Here is a 16200-nt window from a genome sequence, read left to right as displayed (position 1 = left end):
TGAATTGACCAATGGAATTCATAGAGAAGGGAAAAGAACACATGGTGTGTAAACTTACGAAATCAATATATGATCTTAAACAAGTTTCACGACAATGGTATATTAAGGTTAATGATACTATTGTATCATTTGTGTTTAAGGAAAACATTGTTGATTATACCGAAAGGTTAGTGGCAGTAGGTTTATCTTTAAGGTTCTATAGGTTGTTGACATCTTTCTTGCAACTAATGATCTTGGTCTTTTAAATGAAACTAAGATGTTTCTCTCTAAAAAAATTGAAAAGAAAGATATGGGTGAAGCAAGCTATGTGATTGGAATGGAAATATTTCGTGATATATCACAAAGACTTTTAGGTTTATCTCAGAAAGAATATATTAACAAATTTTAGAGACATTCAGAATGGATAAATATTCAACATCTCTCGTTCCAATTCAGAAAGGAGACAAGTTTAGTATGATGCAATGACGAAAGAATGATTTGGAATGGAAGCAAATGGAAGAAATTCCTTATGCATCTATAGTTGGGAGTTTAATGTATGTTCAGACTTGTACTTCACCAAATATTAGTTTTGCAGTAAGAATATTAGGAAGATACCAAAGTATTCCTGGTATATAACATTGGAAAGCTGCAAAGAAAGGTCTAAGATATTTACAAGGTACAAATAATCGCATGTTTATTTATAGGATATCGAATCATCTTGAAGTGATTGGATATTCATATTCAGACTTTGCCAGATGCATAGAAATTCAGTTATATATATTTATTAAGGGAATGGAGTATCTCCTTACATAAGGAGATAATTTATCTCCTCCTGCCAGTGAAATCATGACATGTGTCATGTTTCACCATTTTCTATAAAAATATTTTTTAAAATAAACAAAATAGTACACATGTCATATTTTTATTGGTTAGAGGAGATAAGTTATCTCCTTATATAAGGAGATACATTATTCTCATATATATATATATATATATATATATTAAAATTTCATATATAAGTTGATTTTAGGTTTAACATGACTTTTAAATGAACTAAAAGATAACATGTTAAGCTAAATAGTTTTTTTTCGAAATCTCAGCCTGGTTACAAGACCTAACTTGATTGGGGAGATAGGTACCCAATTACAAATTTTGTTTGTTTTTGGGATCCATTACAATTTTTTAATTCATGAACCCATTTGAATACATCAGAGCCACCTACAAATTAGTTTAATCTCTTATTGGAAGTTATTAATGAAAACTTTTGGGTGTGAAATCTAAAATACTTTTAAGTCTCATATAGAAGAGTTTTGAAAAAACAACTACCAAGTCCCACATAGGAGAGATGAGGAACTTGGAAAATTTTCCATGTTATAAATAGAAGCCTCCTCCTTCATATTTTCTTGCCCCAAGTTGAATGCGCTTTCATTCAATTTTTTCTTTCTCCGTCATATTTTTCTCCGATGCATTTTCGGCAAACTTCTCCCACTTTCTTTCCATGGAACTAAAAGTTGGCACATGTAGCCAAATTGCGGGAACTTCGAGAACTAACACTAGTAGTCATTATTGATAGAAAAAGAATTGGCATAGACAGTCATATTGTAGGCATTTTGAGAATTGATACTGATAGTCAGTATTTTGGAAAAAGAATTGGTACAAGTAGCCATATTGTGGGAATTTCAAGAATTGAAACTAATAACCATATTGTGGAAATTTCGAGAATTGACACTAATAATATTGTGGTTTCTACAACAATGATATTCGTAAATAATATTACTGGACCAAATAGCTTTGACCTGAACAAACCATTTCGGTTTGATGAGACAAATTTCAGACGATGACAACATAAGATAGATCTTTCCCACATTATGAGAAAAGTTGCACACGTTCTGAAAACCGACGTCCAAGTGCTACCGGAAAAGGCAGAAAAAAGAAAAGGGATAAACTAGCTATTGATATAGCTATCTGGAATGAAATAGTTACCTTTGTAAGAATTTCATTCTGAATGGGTTATCAAATGATCTCTGTGATTACTACAGCCCTTACAAGTCTACCAAATTAATTTGGTATGCACTTGAGAAAGAAAGAAATATGATACTGAGAAAGCTGGAAAAAATGATGTTAGTCACTACCTTAAGTATCATATGACTGATTATAAATCAGTAGAGTATCAGTTCTATGAGATACATATAATTGCTCATGAAATAATTTCTGATGGTATCACCATAGAGAGCTAAACTCACAATGCCTATGAATATGTATTCGTTGGGTATGTTGTAAACAGCAAGGTGTACAAGTTTTGTAACCTTAAAGCAAAAGTGATCGTTGAGTCTAACAATGCTTATTTCAATGAAAATAAATTCATTTTCAAATTGAGGAATAGTGGAGGTACTTCAACTAGTCACATACATGCGATTAGAGATAATGATAAAAAATAAAAGGTTTGAAATAAAACCTATAAGAAGTAAGAGAGCAATAACTGCTAGAGAGTATAGACCTTATTATATGGTCTATATGTTGGAGGGGAATCCATCAACTCTCCAAGAAGTTTTGACTTCTTTGGATGTTGATTTGTGGCAAAAAATCATAAATGATGAGATGGACTATCTAGAGTCTAACAAGAAAGAGACAATTTTAGCTCAATCCACTATAGAAGTTGAGATGATAGCACTAGCAACAGCTAGTAAAGAAGTAAGTTGGTTTAGAAGCTTGCTTGTAGAGATTCCCATATTGGAAAAATCGATATTGTTCCATTGTAATAGTACTGCGACTATTGAAAAAATTGAGAACCACTTTTATACCAATATGTAACGACAAATACGTCGTAAGCACAACACCATTAGAGAGTTACTGTCTATAGGAGCTGTTAGAGTGGATCATGTATGCAGTGAAAATAACTTAACAGGCAGATCCTTTGACGAAAGGACTAGCTAGAGAGAAAGTTCATAATACTTCTAAGAGTATGAGACTATTGCCCTTAGAACGAGGATCACTCATGATGATAATCCGACCTAACTGATTGGAGATCCCAAGAAATAGGTTCAATGGGTAATAACAAGTTGTGAAGTGATATAAGAATGAACTTGCTATAAAATTATGAGAAGCATGATTCCTATAACATATGTAAGGATGAGTTAAACTCCTAATGAGATCTAGACTCTAATTGAAGTGGAGTACCTAGGCTATAGAAGTACTCTTGATAGACTCACCTATGTGAATGTAGAAGTAGGGGCCACTTCCTATGAAATTTAGTGGCATAAATTTCTAGAGCGTTCACTATACTGGGATAGACGTGCATGACCTTTAATGCATGAGCTTTACAGAATACACATTCGGAAAGGTTGTGTATAGTTTGATACTAGAGATAGAGTTCAAGAATACGAGTTACTCTAGTAAAATATGGACCTTATTCATTATGCAAAGGTTCAAGTCGCATGACACATTTGTTTATGCACAATCTTATTAAGACCACAAAATTATCGGAAATATTTTTTTTTTTAATTTCAAGTGGGGGATTGTTGGAACTAGGTTTATCGGAAGTCATTAACAAGAAATTTTGGGTATGAAATCTAAAAAACTCTCAAGTCTCACATAGAAGAGTTTTTAAAAAACAACTGTCAAGTTCCACATAGGAGAGATGAAGAACTTGGAAAATTTTCCATATTATAAATAGAAGTTTCCTCCTTTCGTATTTTCTTGTCCCAAGTTGAATGCGTTTTCATTCAACTTTTTCCTTTTCTCTCATATTTTCTGCTGATACATTTTCGGTAAACTTCTTCCTCATTCTTTCCGTGGTACTAAGAATTGACACATACAACTAAATTGTGAAAATTTCGAGAACTGACATTGATAGTTAGTATTAAAGGAAAAAGAATTGACACAGGTAGCCATATTGTGGGCATTTCGAGAACTGAGACTGGTAGTCAATATTATGGAAAAGAATTGACACATAAGCCATATTGTGAGAATTGACACTAATAGACATATTATGGTAATTTCGAGAATTGACACTAATAGTCATATTGTGATGGGTGTAGTCAAGATCAATTTTTATAGTGCAGTAAGAATTTGATAACATAGATATGAGCTGTTTTATCTTATGGACGGTGTGGTTGATAGTCTGCTTGCACATTTTGGACAGTGCCACGAAACGTCTTAAAGATAGCGATCTGATTGTGACTTAGCTAAATATTATTTTGTGTCTTTTAGAATTATTGCAAGTTAGGATAATAACTAATCCTGTTAAGTGTTAACCATGCCACTTGATAGTGAAGCCACACACATATTGTTCTATTTTTAAATTTAAAGTTCAATCAGAGATGTGAGGGTGGATGGACCAATCCGGAAATCAAATTTATTATATTAAATGGGGAGTATTTTTAACCCTTCACATTTGACCAAATATATCCCAGTTTTATATTTTTAAATAAGTTATTGCATAATATAGTTATTCTTCTTTCTTCACAATTCACTAGTTTGATTTTGGAGATGACTCCTAAACCTTCCTCTTCCCTTCTTTCCCCTCTAAAATTTAACTCTCAAAGTAACCCTTAAGAATATAGTTATTTAATTCTATTATCTACTTTATTTTCCACTTAGATAGTCGTTTTGTTTGTTAGATTAAGTTTTATTTTATAATGCTTGTATGAAAATATGGTTCTCTTATAAACCCATTCATACAATTTTTCATGTAAATTCATCAATATTTAATTTCAATCATTAAAATTCATCATTACTTTCTTCACTTATTTTCCTGCATTTCAATATGGTATTAGAGCAAAATTCATTCTTCTTTTTTTCAATGGGAATATTCAAAAAGCTTTGGCTTGGGATGTTCCTATTCTATTGTTTAAATGCATGAAAACAGAAAGAAAAAAATTTCTTCCGTCATTTCATTATCTCAGAGGTTGCATGTGCAAAAGGAAAGGTTGCATTTGAGTTTGCTGCTCAAAGGAGACCTCAAATTCTCTATGTTGCTTAAATCACCATTGGTATGATTGCTTATCATTTTCTTTTACAACTTCATATTTACATTTCTCTCCGTTCTCCTTATTATTTGTGAAACAAATATTGTTCATATTTTATCATTTTTTTTTGTTATTCTTGAGTATTATTTATATTCATCATATTTTCCTCCTATTATATTCTTCAATAGATATTACTCATATTTTATCATATTCTTCTTTTGTCATTCTTGAACACATATTACTTCCATCATATTCTTTTTCCTGTTATTCTTGATTTGATCTTCTTTCTTCTTCTTTTTATTATGTTGGTTCTTATTAAAGAAGATTATTACTTTCAATTTCACTAAATTTCTTCTATTCATTCTCCTACCAAAACATTTCTAGTTGTGTTATATTTCTTTAGATTTCTCCAAGACCCTAATGAATAGTTGGAAGTTGTTGCTATATTTCCTCAAACTAGTTCTTAGTGGGGATAGAGCACTATACATTCTCAACTCTATCTTTTAAAGACTGCAAGATTTATGGCCTGTCACTGCAGTAATGTATGTAGCTGCTGCTTCATGTTTACTACCTTTTATCCAAGCTAGTTAGTTAGTTAACTAGCATTTTTATTTAATTTATTAGACGAAGTTTCTTCTTGGAATGTTTGTATAAAAACATGATCCTCTTGTAGACTCATTCATTCGATTTCTCTTCTAAACATTCAGTATTCAATTTCAATCAATGGAATTGATAATTCCTTTCTTCCATTATTCCTGAATTCCAATACAACCTACCTACGCAGTAAACACCAACATTAATGTATGAAGGTCTAAAACTGTACCAACAATGGACCATTAATTCCTCCTTCAATACCAACCAACATTGCATCATTTTGAAAAGTTCAATGTAAAGACATTCTTGTACCATATCAGTTGCAACATACACACTACACTACTTTAAGTAATAACTCTTCATAGTTCTTACAAATATTTCTTATCTGCTAAGAAAAGGGGGAGAAACGAAATGAAATGAAACAGGTTCAGTGGCACTAAGCAGTCTGTTTGCAAGTTGAGTTTGAGATGAAAGAGAAGGAAACAAAAACTTGAAAGTCTAATACATGTGTGAGATAGCTCTAAAACAATCTTTTTCTCTTCTTCCAAAACCTAACTCGTAAACAATATGAAGATGAAAATGGAGAGTAATAGAGTCAAAGTTCATTTTGGTGTTCACTTTCTCTATTCTTGGACAAGCTCGTCTTCTTCTTGTTGTTGACAACCTTGTCCTTTGCTATATTGGCTGCTGATTTTGCAACATCCTCTAGTGTAGCTTTGCTCTTTCCTATGCTTTTAGATATAGCTTCTTTCACACCTCCATCTTCTGCCACCGTTTCCACTTCATCCCCTCTCCTAAAACTTGTTCATAACTAAACTTAAAACCATACTCATTATTCCATTAAAATAAGATTAATGGTTAAGATTGAGAATCACATGGTGCACCATACATAAGTATTACAACTTTCTCCTACACCCACTTTGAGCTATTTTGTATATAGAATTTGAGAGAATGGACCACTTACATCACTAAGATTTCACTCACATTCAAATTATTTTCAGTCGTTCATCCATTGATATAAACTACTAAAAACCACAATCAACTGTTTGATAAAAACAAGGTCAATAACTGAAAATGAGTATAAGTGACACATTATAAATGGATCCCTTCTCATTAGGTGAAAATATTCATACCGTATTTTATAATGATCAACTAAAAAAAACTTGTAATGAATGATTATAAAATAGATGAGAGAAATTATATCAGGAAAAGTACTGAGATTATCATGATTGTTATTAGATGGAGCCACATCTACTTTACCAAAGTTTATATCACTCATGGACAAGGATCCTTTGTCCAAAATGTACCAAACTAATAAAATCTCATAGAATAGTGTACAAATATTAATTTATGTTATTATAAATTTTACTTTTAATCAAATAAATTTTTTTGATTGGATGGGGACACCCAATAGGACAGGTGATCCCCATCCATCACTCATGTACCACTTGTTTCTTATCAGTCTGAGATGAGTATATGAAATGATATATATTCTGGGATAAAAAAATATACGGATGGATATCACATGTCCTCAATAATGTCTCATTCCTTGTCCCAAGCCAATTGTATATTATCATATGGATAAAATAAAATTTTTAAAAGCAAAAAATTAATAAAATAGAACACTCTAATTGGCTTGGGACATAGAGTGAGACATCATCTGAGACAAATGATCTCCATCCAAAATATGCTCCCTTATTAGATATGGAAAGTGATAGAACAACCAAAGATCTATTGTCCCAAACCATGTTGCAAATCAATAAAAACATGTCATATTAATTAAAAAAATTAAAAATTTATTATTTTTTAATTTTTGCTTCAATACAATTAGTCTGAGAGATACAATTTGGGATACTAAATCATTTCCGTAATAGAAAAAGTATGAAGGAAGGTAAGCTTACTCAATATTAGGAGGAAAGAAAAGGGCATATGCATGACTGAGAAAGGCCTTAACCATATGCCAATAGTTTCCAATATTTGTACCCGGAAAAAGTGAGGAATACATAGAATAGGCACTTCTTAATCTCTCCCAGACCCATAAATATGATACCTTTCTCTGCTCTTCATTTTCATCATCTCCATATCCAATGGAAATAGAGAAGCATAACAACACACATAGAAATAAAAGAGCACCACCTACCACTCTAACTTTATTCATTGATGATAGCATATTTCCAATAAGAAACTAAGGCATTTCCCTTAGCTAGCTTTTATGTGTTTCTCTCCTTATGTTAGTTTATGGACACATTAGTAATACAAGGTTCATGTACTTAAGACATGTGTCTTTTTTTTGCTTTCTTCAATCTTCTATACTCTTAACACGTTTCACCTTTTATACATTTATTTTATCTACAAACATTTTTTTGACTTGGATTTCAGATAAGCACTGATTGATCTGTTCGGTTGGTACCGCAGATTATCCCATTCTTCAAATCCTTTGTTTATTAAACAAACAAAATATATTGGATGCATATATCTTTTCGTTTAACACTTTTTTCATTGAGAAAAAGATATATACAATAATACTCTAAAATTATTTTACACTATCAATATATTATTTATCATTCATTTTCAATCATCATTAACTTTTCAATAAAAATAGAGTAAATTACACTAACTTTTCAATATATTATTTATCATTCATTTTACAAACTCCTGATTTTTATACTTTCATTACACTGAACACATGAGAAATAAGTATATTCTTTTAAACAAAAAATATGATAAATGTAATTAAGTTAAACAAAACATAGTATATTGTGAAGACAAGTCCAAATAATATACAAACAATATATGTTTATTATTTTTGGTTATAAGATGCATCAACAATTTTAAAGAAATATCGTTTAAATTACTCTTATATTATATCGTAACGAACCAAAAATAATAATAAAATATTGACTCATATTATTTGAACTTATCACCATAATATATCATGTTTTGTTTAACTAAATTATATTTATCACATTTTTTGTTTAAAAAATTAAACTTATTTTTCGTGCTAGAGTGATCAGTAAAAAGTATAAAAAATTAAGAGGATTTATGTAAATGTAAAAAAATGAGGGATAATTTGTATAATTTCGATAAAACTCAAAGGTGCCAGTATAATTTACTCATAAAAATAATATAAATAAATAGTAAATGATAATAATTATATATATTACACTCTCCATTTATAGAAACATTTTTCATAAGGACAGCAAAACTCGCAATTTTTGTATTATTGCCGCTTGTGAAAGGTATAACCCACAAATAATAAGCACATTCTACAATGACTTCTCTATCCTGATAAAATCTTTCAAAACAAAAAAATGTTTGATAAAATACATAACTGAGAATGTATTTACCAATGAACACAATTGGGTGGAATTAGCGGCATGCATTGAACGATGCCATGCCATAATATTCTATTATCGAACCACCACCTGTTTAAATGCAACTTATTGCCTAGTCTTGATATGCAATTTCAGAAGGAGAACAATTTGAAGATAATTTCAGATGATGTGGACAATACAAATACACAACTTCTCACTATATAAAACCAAGTCCATTAACATGTGTAAAATCCTTGGGAAAAATAAATGAATAAGAATTTCCATTAGCTATACAACACAAACTAAGAGTTGAGTATGGAACAAAAGAAGAATGACCAATGCCAATGGCAGAATCACCACACTTACCAAGAACACTTACATGCTTACAAAATACAAACAACATCAAAACCAACTTTGAACAAGGGATGAAATGGTTCTTGAAAGAAGAATGGAATACCTAAGAGGTTTGTTGAATAACTAACTAAACTGGAATAACATCAATCTTTGAAGCATCTTCACATCTCAAAACAATACCTTCAAGAGTAGCTGGAAATATACATTTAGCCCATTGGCACCCTGTAGTTAAAGGCTCAGGTGGAGGAACAATCATAAGCACATTGTCATTTCTTTGAACCACTCCCATTACACTTACTGTGCTACCTTCTTTGATGTACCTACAAAATGGATCAATACCAGTTTCATAAGAACATTCTTACCATCCTTGGTTATCCAAACTTTATCATCTTCATGCACCTTTTCGAGTAAATATTTATTTCAGTCCCTCATGTTTTTCGACCTTACCAGTTTGGTCTCTCAAAAATTGAAAAACCAAAATCGTCCCCAAAAAATTTCAAACGTAGGTCAAATTAGTCCCTATCAAGTGTTCTAAAATATGCTAAAAATGACTAGTTTGACCCACATTTGAAATATTTGGGGACCCTTTTACATTTTTTAATTTTTGAGGACCAAACTGCTAAAGTCGAAAACATAAGGGACTAAAATAAGTATTTACTCCATTTTTCAGTCATCATTGGTATCATATCATGATGCATAACATGAATTATGTAACTTGGTATTTCAACCCATGCATGACCTGATATCTGGCACATGTAAGCCAATGAAAGTTATTGCTAGTAACTAGTTTATACATGACTGAAAAAGAAATTTAAAACTAGCATAGTAGAGAATGGAAACCACAAACGTTGTTAGCAACTAATTTAGCTAAAAAATACTACTACTAGCAATAGTGGCCCACTTCCCTTTTTCCCAGGTAGTTTTAAATTGTGGTTGTAGTCACGATTGTGGTTATGTTGCATTTACTGCATTTGACCACAAATCAAGAAAATGTGGCTGATGCAATTACAACTTACAACCACAACCACGATTGTGGTTATGCTGCATTTACTGCATTTGAGGACAAGTCAAGAAAATGTAGCTGATGCAGTTACAACGACAACCGCGATTGTGGTTATGTTGCATTTACTGCATTTGAGGACAAGTCAAGAAAATGTGACTAATGCAGTTACAATCACAACCGCAACATGATTGCGAAGACTACCAAAACCACAATATTGTGGCTGCTATTGCAATTAAACCTACTGAACAACAAATTTAAAATGATTAAACTCGAATAGTTTCAATTACCCTTCTTTTAATTGCATTATACGATCATCGCTTGAAAGTTTTCTCTCTCCCAACCATCGAAGGAAATGAGGGGACGTGTCTTTATTGGCTGCATTAAAATCAATTACAACAGAATCATCAACATAAGGAGTAACTCTTGCACCATAGCCTGTTTTAACCAATGCCCTCAATCCAGATTGGAAATCAGAAATGTAAAAGTCCGCAACGTGCCTCTGCATTGAATAAAATACAATGTAAATATTAAAAACAATCAAGTCTCATATTACACTGCAAAATTCCCATACACAAGTTGCATCTTGATACAGACAGATCTAGTCCTCCTCATTTAGGGACAGAGCCGACAGGGGCCATAAGGCTCACGACATCTCTAGAACATCCGTTGAAGTTTTTACAAAAGTTCTATCACCATTTAATGTTTCTACCCCTCAAGAATAAAAATTACCCAAAATGAAATTACTGTGATATTTTGTTTAAGGAATAGCTAGAAGTATGGTTGAAGTACATGAGGGGCCTTCTTAGAAGGTATACTCACAGTAGTTTTATAAACCTTCTTGATGTATTGGTTGCTAACTTTCTATGATTTTCTTGATGAATATACAGTTTACATAATCACCCAAAAAACATGAAATTATTGGCTCTGCCTACATCCGAAAACAGTTCAAATGAGATGACAACAAGGAACTTGGATTGATTATTTTCCAAATAGGCACACACACAATCTAGTATCATATCAGGCATGAAGATATAATGAGTAATGAAATATAGTCAATAGTTGAAGTGCAGATAAAGCTACCATAAAAAGCCTCAACAAATTGCTCAGTCAACAGCAAAAAGAAGTGCACTAACTCGGAAACGAGCTGGCAAGAAAAATTTCTTTGAACACTTAATATTTCTATTTATATTTTCTGGTTCCAAAAGAAAGATGAGATGGAAAGTACAGAGAAATCACAATCATAATAAAGCTTTTTTTCCCCTTTCAATAGATTTAAATAAATGGGTTGGATATTTGTCCATTCAATCCATTAAATTGGTTCATGGATGGACCGAATGATACTAACAGTTTTATAATGGACTAGAAATTTATCTTTTTGTCCATCCATGGTGATTCATTCACAATTCAAACAATCCATCCATTTGCTACCCCTATATGTACCCCACTGTACTAACAAATTATTTAATTGAATGATGGAACATGATTTTGTGTGCATGCTATATAAAACATTAATATCAATAAGGAAAAGTTTAAATATCTTGAAGGGTTCTACCTTGATACATTTTCTGTAGAGACGAATGGAAATGAGACCTTACAAAAAATGAACTCAGAGTATAAACGGAAGTAAAGACCTTTGTTGAAGGTTATATATACAAGCAGAAAAAAAGTGATACTATAAGACTGTACATTCAATCTGAAAGCACAATATCTAATTCACCTCCATGGCCAATATATAGCTAGAAGTCCTGAACATTTAACAATTTTGAAAATATGGAAATCTTAAAAGAAATAAAATTGAATAGATTATTGCAATTACCTCAGCCGATCTGAGTCCCCATGTAAAACGGTGATGTTCTGGGTTGGCTGCTCTTGAATCCCAAGCTCGATATTCATACAAACTTGTGGATGTATATACACACCTAGGAACCTTTTGAAAGGAGGACTCGAGTGGAACATTACCACACGTAACCACCTTCAAGAGAGCAAAAGTATTAAATTCCAGACAAGAGAAACCACTCAACCATTAAATTCATTGATATCTGTTACATGAAAATCACTTATCCACCAGCCAATGGATGAATGAAGAAAAATGAATACTCAAAGCATGGATAAGGTGTGAAACTGTGAATGTTTGTGTAAGGGACTATATACTTAATTAGTTGTTGTATAACATGCATATGCCAATACTAAGTTACATACCCCAGAAACCTTCACAAACTGCCCATTCTTGGCAGTTCTAAGCTCCGCATCTGGATAATGAGAAATGAAACCAACAATAGCCTTTCTCCCACGACAACTATTCCAAGTGAATAATGCAGCAACCACACCGAAAAGAACGACTACGACGATGAGGAGAATGGCATTGCGGACAGCTCCAAGAATAAAACCGCCAGCAATGACTCCCATAACAAAAATCAGAATCACAGACCATAGTATTGGCTTCGGGATGTTCCTTCTAAAGGAATATTCATCATCCAGGGTAAGATTGGTCACAGCAGGATTGTGTGCTACAGAGAAACTATGTGCTTTATTTATTGATCCTGTAGGCTCTAATGGACCAGACACCTTCCTCGGAGCCCCAGATGAGTTTAGCGGGCCAGATGTAATAAGACCAGTCGTAGGAAGAACTGGAGGAACTGAACCAGAGTTTTGGCGTGGAACTCCACCAGATTGAGGGCCAGATGATTTCTTGATCGGCTCCCCGTGTTTATTCAATGGACCAGAGTTGGTCTTTTTCATTGAGGCTGATGCAGATATGTTACCCGATGTGGTATAAAGAGAACGGGCAGCTGCATTTTGCATGATAGGTCCGGAATGTGAAGCAGTGCCTGCAAATGATCCAGTCCTTGAAGGAGCACTATTTAACGGACCAGATTTTCTAGATTTAGAACCATCCGTGGGAATATCAAACATTTTCCCTAACTCTCCTGACTTCTTGATGTCACCGCCAGTATAAGGCATGGCCACTGAGCTCATTGTTGGTAGCTTCTCTTTCGGCTGTTCAGGCCGGCCTGATACAAACAGGCCATTGCTGAGCTGATGAGATGGGAATCTTGAACCCATCGAGCTTTTTCAAAGGAGCTCAAAGAGGTAGCTAAATAAGAAACAGTACCAGCTTGTTGAAGAGGTATTCCAAGTAAAACTGTATAACAGTGAAATAGAAATGAAAATTAAAGTAAACAGAATATTAGCCATAGTTGTTGACTTCGATGTGCAGATATCTATAATCGACTAGAGATTAATGTAATAAGACTTAGGAAGTAAAAACATATTTTTCCTGAGACATTAATTAAGATTAATGGCATTCACATTCTAGAAAGCATATTAAAACTAAATAAAGGCAATAGAATAACAATGCTGGGTTTCATGGTAAAGTATTAGCTTAGTTAAGTTCTATTGGTACTACGAAGGGTATCCTCTCACCTTTTAGGTAAGGAACTAATCATTTATGGTGTCGCTCTTAGGAATCCAACCTTTGACCTTTTGGTCTTTCTGGATCTAAGTAACTTACGCTACTAGATCAATGCCTTGTTGGTATTGGCGTAGTTAAGTGATTGAATTTAGAGGGATAAAAGAACTATCAAAACTTATAAGCAAGTGAGTTATGGAATTGAGTAAAATAATTGTAGCAAAGTAAGAAACCAAAAAAGGGTATGTATGATAAAAACAATGAAGGAAACAACAAGATTAAAGGTCTACTAATGAAAAAAACCAGACATTCACACCTCACCTGTATACAAAGAATAAAGAAAAATGTAAAAGTAATGGTTAATAATATGAGAGTCCTAAATATAAAAGTAGTGACTGTGTGAAATGAAGAAAAAAAGGGAAAAGGAGAGATTTTTAAGGAAAATATGAAGACATAGTGAGTGGATCTGATCTGATGAGAGATCTACCCTCCTGATAATGCAAATGGCAATGTGGAATAATGAAAGAGAAAAAGATCTAAACTTTATTAAGATAAGGAAATGGGTATACCTTAAAAAGAATGAATAATCAAAGAGTGTGAGATCTGTTCTTCTTCATATATCATTCATGGCATAGCAGATTAGAAGTTAGTTCCTGGAGAATATCTTAGTTATTGGCAGTCACCACACTCCACTTCTCTCTCTAAACAAAAACAAGTATTTTAGTATAAATCATTGTTAGTTTCTCTCTCTTCAAACAGCCGCAACAACTGGTAGGTTGTCTCGTCCCACAAATACTACCAAACCAACCAACATAAGATAACTCCATCTATTTTATCTTTTTATCTTTACAATAATATATTTATATAAAATATAAATTGAAAGTATAAGATAAAACATGAATTAATATAATATATAAAACTCATACATCTATTTTTCCTAAAAATATTTATATAAGGTGAATGCACAAGATAAATCATAAATTTCCTAAATTAACAAATTTATATAGCAAAGGAACGGGTGCAGTTGCAATGCATTTGGTTTCCAAACTAATCAAATGAATGAATAATTGAAAATATTTATATAGGGTTGATATAAAGAGACAATAATAATTAGAAATAAATAATGAAGGATGAACTAGTAATATATAAAACTCTTGCACTTTGAATGTATAGATTTTTCTCCTTTTGTTTTACCATTCAATACACCTCACATTGTTTTTTATATATATTTATATATTAAAGATACAACTTAACTAAATCACTTATCTTTATTCACTTTTTTAATTAACCTTCTATATGTGTAATTTCACTAACTTGAGATCTCCCAAGTTATTTGAGGAGTTTTTTCTTTACCGAAAAGTGGTTTCAGAAATTTACTACTCTTTAAAGCCTTTTAAATGTTAATTTATTTCTTTTTGGTATTTTAATAACATTTATATTAAAAAGTAATTAGTAACAATCTTTAACTTATTTCTATACATTTCTTGCATGCTGATTCAGGACTTTAAAAAATCATTAATTTATTATTAAAAATATTGAACAGTGAACCATAAAATGACATTATTAGCAATTGCTTTTCTCTTTCCGTTTAAAGAGCATCATCATCGACTACAAAAATTCACCAAAATTGTCTTTCTTTTCTCTAGTTATTATCACTCATATAACCATGCTCCTACTAAATAATATCAATCTTACTCATTCACTTGGTTTGACTTGATCTTGATTAGATTCATCAAGTTTATAATTGAATTTAGGTTTAACAATTAGATCTAGTCAATCAAGTTTTGTATTAGATATGTAAAAGAGAATGTTAGAGTAACGAGAATAGTGTATTATTTATGGACTTTATTAAGATTTATACAAAATTAATATATTATCTATTATTCACTTTATTATTTTTTTAAATAGTTGATGATGATTACATATGAATAATAGATAATATAATAACAATATATAAATGATATACTATTATTGCATATATTTTTTTTTCTTGACACACCAGGTGAAGCTAGTTGCAAGCCTAAGTGTAAAATTGGATATGTTAATATTTTTTATCCATAATAATGAATAACACACTTTTTATTTTACAATATTCTTGTGTTGATTCCTTGGGAAGTAAGGGGCTAGAGATGACAATGGGATATAAAATGATAATTTATGAGCCTCCACAACCAATTACAATCTATCTCCTCACCAATGCTACATAAACTCTTGTATCATTGTTACTCATTACTCTTATTTTCAACGCACAAAAACAATATAGTAGTTGATTAATTAATCCCATAATAAATAAATAAAGTTAATAGTTCCATCTCATCTAACAGAAAGGGCACCATAACGAGATTTGATAATAACCCCTCAACCAAACTAACACACATTTTAATCTGCTTTCAATTATACATTATGCTATCCTGCACTAATTTACTTTAGCCCTTTTTTCTAGTGCTTGATTATGTTTGAGATTGTGAGGCTCTGCCTAATTAGTCCTGCTAAAGTTTATAAAAAAATAAAAACGAAGGTCATGCTAAATTTCCTCCTTACACTCTTACTGCCTGCAAATAAAATAGTGAGGCGATATGT

General features: G+C 31.9%; 2 protein-coding genes across 4 annotated transcripts; both read right to left on the bottom strand.

The window, feature by feature from the left end:
• LOC109335127 lies at positions 5857-8013 on the bottom strand. Of its 2 annotated transcripts, none has more exons than XM_019571207.1 (2): positions 7442-7860; positions 5857-6340 (listed from the first exon to the last, which is right to left on the bottom strand). In XM_019571207.1, exons 1-2 carry the CDS (start codon positions 7708-7710, stop codon positions 6136-6138), a joined length of 474 nt encoding a protein of 157 aa, XP_019426752.1. In that variant the 5' UTR covers positions 7711-7860; the 3' UTR covers positions 5857-6135. The 2 variants fall into 2 exon arrangements, with proteins under 2 accessions (XP_019426752.1, XP_019426760.1); XM_019571215.1 differs by having other exon boundaries at positions 6125-6334; positions 7442-8013.
• Positions 9073-14280, bottom strand: LOC109335112 (uncharacterized membrane protein At1g16860-like). Of its 2 annotated transcripts, none has more exons than XM_019571187.1 (5): positions 14190-14280; positions 12411-13353; positions 12028-12183; positions 10499-10710; positions 9073-9528 (listed from the first exon to the last, which is right to left on the bottom strand). In XM_019571187.1, the coding sequence occupies exons 2-5, from the start codon at positions 13272-13274 to the stop codon at positions 9336-9338; spliced, it is 1425 nt and encodes a 474-aa protein (XP_019426732.1). In that variant the 5' UTR covers positions 13275-13353; positions 14190-14280; the 3' UTR covers positions 9073-9335. The 2 variants fall into 2 exon arrangements, with proteins under 2 accessions (XP_019426732.1, XP_019426739.1); XM_019571194.1 differs by having other exon boundaries at positions 12411-13356; positions 14206-14275.

The sequence above is a fragment of the Lupinus angustifolius genome, chromosome LG02, assembly GCF_001865875.1.
Source record: "Lupinus angustifolius cultivar Tanjil chromosome LG02, LupAngTanjil_v1.0, whole genome shotgun sequence".
NCBI classification, from domain to species: Eukaryota; Viridiplantae; Streptophyta; class Magnoliopsida; order Fabales; family Fabaceae; genus Lupinus; species Lupinus angustifolius.
The sequence above is the reverse complement of the archived record's forward strand: the minus strand, read 5'-3'. Positions and strand labels throughout refer to the sequence as shown.

Bases quoted from the DNA above. Each gene is read 5' to 3' on its own strand.
- LOC109335127 (XM_019571207.1), bottom strand. From the start codon at position 7,710: ATGCTATCATCAATGAATAAAGTTAGAGTGGTAGGTGGTGCTCTTTTA. The intron at 6,341-7,441 runs GTAAGCTTACCT...GTTATGAACAAG, and splicing joins TTCTTTCCTCCTAATATTGA to TTTTAGGAGAGGGGATGAAG.
- LOC109335112 (XM_019571187.1), bottom strand. From the start codon at position 13,274: ATGGGTTCAAGATTCCCATCTCATCAGCTCAGCAATGGCCTGTTTGTA. The intron at 12,184-12,410 runs GTATGTAACTTA...GCTCTCTTGAAG, and splicing joins AGTTTGTGAAGGTTTCTGGG to GTGGTTACGTGTGGTAATGT. The intron at 10,711-12,027 runs GTAATTGCAATA...TATTCAATGCAG, and splicing joins GGGGACTCAGATCGGCTGAG to AGGCACGTTGCGGACTTTTA.